We start from the raw sequence: 4,158 nt of genomic DNA, 5'->3' as shown, positions 1-4,158 counted from the left end.
TGTTGGAGTCCTCCGTCACTGAAGCAAGCAAGCCTCATTTTCGCTTCCAGCTGCCTGGCTGCCGGCCGCCATCTTGGCTGGCAGTTAATTTGCATATCGCCCTGATTAGCCAATGGGAAGGGTAGCGGTCATATGCTAATTACCATGTTTCTCTTTTATTAGATAGGGTGTTATTATTGCTACTAAATATAACCACCATAAGCCAAAGGTAATACCTTGTAGTGAGGAATGATGATGCTCTTGCAGCTTCTCCTGAGAGAGGTGTCTCAAGTAGCTGAGAACAACATACTTTGTTTCATAGTGAAATCCCAGAGGCACAGAAGTAGAAGACGCCATTGAGTTGGGTGGCAGAGCTCCAAAAAGGTCTATTAACAGATGCGTAAAACCTAAAAACATGAAAGCATGTTTTCAGTTTAAAGTTTATTACATGCTGCCCAGCTGTTGTCACCAGTGGTTGAGCGTAGACCTATGACCCAGGTGTCATGGTTTGATTCCAGGTCAAGGCACATGCCCAGATGGTGGGCTCAACCCCTGGTGGCGGGGAGAGGTGCGGGAGGCAGCCAATCAGTGATTCTCTCTCATCATTGATAAAAATATATATTAAAAAATTAAGTTTATTACAGTAGGTGCTCAGGTTATGTCTGAGATCCATTCCTACAGTGCAACGTAAAGCAATTTTTGCCTTAAGTCGGAACCCACCTACATAAGCACCTACGTCACTCACATGGAGCACATAAACAGTAATAATGAAGCGAAACAGTAAAAAAAATTTAAAAGAAAGATAACAATTCCTGACCTTTACTTGTGGTAAATAATAAAAACCATAAAGCACGTATGTACATACGTCAAAATGACAGATCTTTTTTTTAAATAAATAAATGGGAGATGGCACCATAACCACAAAACGATGTACGTCGAGTCCGATGTAACCCGAGGACTGTCTGTACATGCTAGTAAATTTTCTTCTTGACTTCAATTAGTCAACTAAATACCAAAATAAGTATTTCTAAGACTTTTCTTCTGAGTAATGTTTTAAAAATATATTTACTTACAAGTGGTAATTTATTCAAATTTCATATCAAAAGCACACTTCCCTCTCTCCCTAGTTTCTCTGTTTTCACCTATATGGCAAAAACACTAGTCATGCCCTCACTGCACCTCCATCCAGTATGTTCTCTTATTTCCTTTACTAATAAAGCCTCCTAAATTGTGGCCACACAGTTGCCAATTATATTTCCTAGTCTCCTTTGCAACTGAATGTACCATATGATCAGTCTTAGCCACAGGAATATGAGTGGAAGTTATATCTGCAATTTGTGGGTCTTTCCTCAAAGAATTCCTCTTCCCTCCTTCTATGGTTTGAAATGCGAATATGGCAAACATGCAAACAAGAACACCATTTTAGGGGATGGTGAAGCAACAGGACAGAAGGAACCTGTGTCCCAGAATGACCATGTAGAACAGAGTGACCTTGCCAACCTGACCACTAGCTTCTGGACTGTTATTTAAGCACCTACGTTCTGAATCTCTTCATTAGGCTTCCTAACTTGTCCCCTAGTCAACACAACTACAATTCTCCCTTTTTCACCTGGACTTAGTAGCAGTTTTATCTACCATGTACTTTTTTATTTATTTTTTTAAAAATATGTTTATATTGCCCAGCTGACTAAGTGGTTGAGCATCCACCTATGAACTAGGAGATCATGGTTCAACATGCCCGGGTTGTGGGCTCAAACCCCGGTGTGGAGCATGCAAGAAGCAGCCTATCAATGGTTCTCTCTCATCACTGATGTTTCTCTTTCTCTCTACCTCTTCGTTCCTCTCTGATATCAATAAAAATATATTTTTAATGTTTTTATTCATCTTTAGAGAGATAGAAACATCGATGAGAGAGAAACAGAATTAATTGGCTGCCTCCTGCACACTCCACACTGGGAATCGAGACCGCAACCCAGGCATGTACCCTAACCCGGAATCAAACTGTGACCTCCTGGTTCATGGGTCGATGCTCAATCATTGAACCACACTGGCCAGTCTACCTTTTTAAGATTTAATCTCAGCATGTTCTCTCTTTTCTGAAGCCCACCCACGCCCCTCTTCCCTCTTTTGTCCCTCAAGGCACTTATCTCTCTCTCTCTCTTTCTCCTAAGCTCCAGAGGTCCTTCTTTTGCTTCTGTAACTTGTTTCCTGAGTGCATTTCTTCTATAGCTCACTTCTTCTACCTCTGTGACTTTCTAAATACACTTTCTCTTATAACGTGAAATAAATAAATAAATAAATTTATTCTCACATGCTGTACAGCTGAAAGTAATACAAATATTGAATGAAATTGAAAAAAATTTTAATTAAAAAATATTTATGCTCTTAGCAACTTTCAAATATGCAATACAGTATTATTAACTATAGTCACCATGATGTACATTATAGCCTCAAGAATGATTTCTTGCCCTAACTGGTTTGGCTCAGTGGATAGAGTATCGGTCTGCAGACTCAAGGGTCCCAGGTTCAATTCTGGTCAAGGGCATGTATCTTGGTGCAGGCACATCCCCAGTTGGGGGTGTGCAGGAGGCAGCTGGTCTATGTTTCTCTATCCTCGATGTTTCTAACTGTCTATCCCTCTCCCTTCCTCTCTGTAAAAAATCAATAAAACATATATTTTTTTAAAAAAAGAATGATTTCTTTTATAACTGAAAATCTATACCTGTTGACGCCTACTATGTACCTTACTAGCTGTTTCCAACCATAATATCTCATCAAGAAGTTTCCAAATAACTGTTTTCTACTTAGAACAACACTACAGACTTCTTTAAGATCTCAAGAAATATCCAGTAGCCCTGGCCAGTGTGACTCAGTTGTTTGAGCATTGTCCAGTACACCAAGAGGTTGCTGGTTCAATACCAGGTCAGGGCACATGCCCAGGTGCGGGCTTGATCCCCAGTAGGGGGCATGCAAGAGGCAGCCAATCAATGTTTCTCTCCCTCTATCTTAAAAAAAAAAATCAATAAAAACATATTTTAAAAAAAGAAGAAGAGGTTCAGATAGCTAACAATAGGAAAAAGAGACAGGCAAGGTTGGCAAAATGTAAGATCTGTTAAAAGCAAACTAAGAGAAATGTCCTAGAATAATTATTGTTTCTATCTTCTGGGGGCAATGCTACAAAAATTATATCAAAATACCCAATAAATCAACAATATGCCTTGGACTGCCCTGCTCAACTTTAAGTTCCCATAAACTTCAGAAAGGTATATTTAAAAATTATTAATACATATGCCAAAGAAAGGGAAAAGGTATTATAGCTTACATCACAGGAATAAAAGCAACATCCCTTGTGTTCTTACAGGATATTCAAAATATTTGATGACAAAAGAAGACAAAGAGAAAGAAAAAAATATATTTGATTACACATTTACATTGTTATTACCATTTAATAATGAAAAGACAGTGTTTCAAATTTACAAATAATAAAAGAGAGACCCATAAAAGTGAAATAAATTTTCTGAGATCTATGATTCAGATATTAACTAGCAGTAGTGCTATAATGCATTTTCACCTTTTTTTTTTATCCTCACCCTAGGACAGTGATCAGCAAACTCATTAGTCAACAGAGCCAAATATCAACAGTACAATGATTTAAATTTCTTTTGAGAGCCAAATTTTTTAAACTTAAACTATATAGGTAGGTACATTGTTATTAACTTAATTATGGTACTCCTAAGCTGGCCTTTGCTAAAAACGTCCTCAATCTGATTGAGGTACGTTCGCTGAGGTCGACCCCTTCCAACTCTCCCATCCACACTTGTCTTGTACTTGTTTCAGATAGACCAGTGTGGATGCGAGAGTTGGAAGGGGTCAACCTCAGCGAAAGTACCTCAAAACAATGTACCTCCCCCGCGCTGTGTATCCCACGGTCTGCCTGCGAGTCACCCGACCAACACCCCCCACTTCTTCGACACCCCCCACTTCTTCTAACGCCACTTCTTCAAAATAGACTCGCCCAGGCCAAAAAACCGACTTATGCGCATGGGCCACGAAGTTTCAATCGCACTGTATGTGCGCGCCTGCACGTGGTATTTTGTGGAAGAGCCACACTCAAGAGGCCAAAGAGCCACATGTGGCTCGCGAGCCGCGGTTTGCCGACCACTGCCCTAGGATTTGCTT

At 39.8% G+C, this 4,158-nt stretch overlaps 1 protein-coding gene across 4 annotated transcripts in view; it reads right to left on the bottom strand.

The window, feature by feature from the left end:
- The window catches only part of LOC102758494 (bcl-2-like protein 13), a 105,676-nt gene extending 102,335 nt beyond the window's left edge, over nucleotides 1–3,341 (bottom strand). For all 4 annotated transcript variants that reach the window (XM_006753763.2, XM_006753767.2, XM_006753764.2 and 1 more), the window contains exons 1-2: nucleotides 3,302–3,341; nucleotides 216–386 (exon numbers count right to left, since the gene is read on the bottom strand). In XM_006753763.2, the coding sequence (XP_006753826.1) occupies nucleotides 216–336 (121 nt within the window). In that variant the 5' untranslated portion in view covers nucleotides 337–386; nucleotides 3,302–3,341. The remainder of the gene's footprint in view (nucleotides 1–215; nucleotides 387–3,301) is intronic.
- Between the last annotated feature and the right edge of the window lie 817 nt (nucleotides 3,342–4,158).

The sequence above is a fragment of the Myotis davidii genome, unplaced genomic scaffold (genome assembly GCF_000327345.1).
Source record: "Myotis davidii unplaced genomic scaffold, ASM32734v1 scaffold692, whole genome shotgun sequence".
In the NCBI taxonomy this organism is placed as follows: domain Eukaryota; kingdom Metazoa; phylum Chordata; class Mammalia; order Chiroptera; family Vespertilionidae; genus Myotis; species Myotis davidii.
Note: the sequence above shows the minus strand (reverse complement) of the source record. Positions and strands in the feature narration are given on the sequence as shown.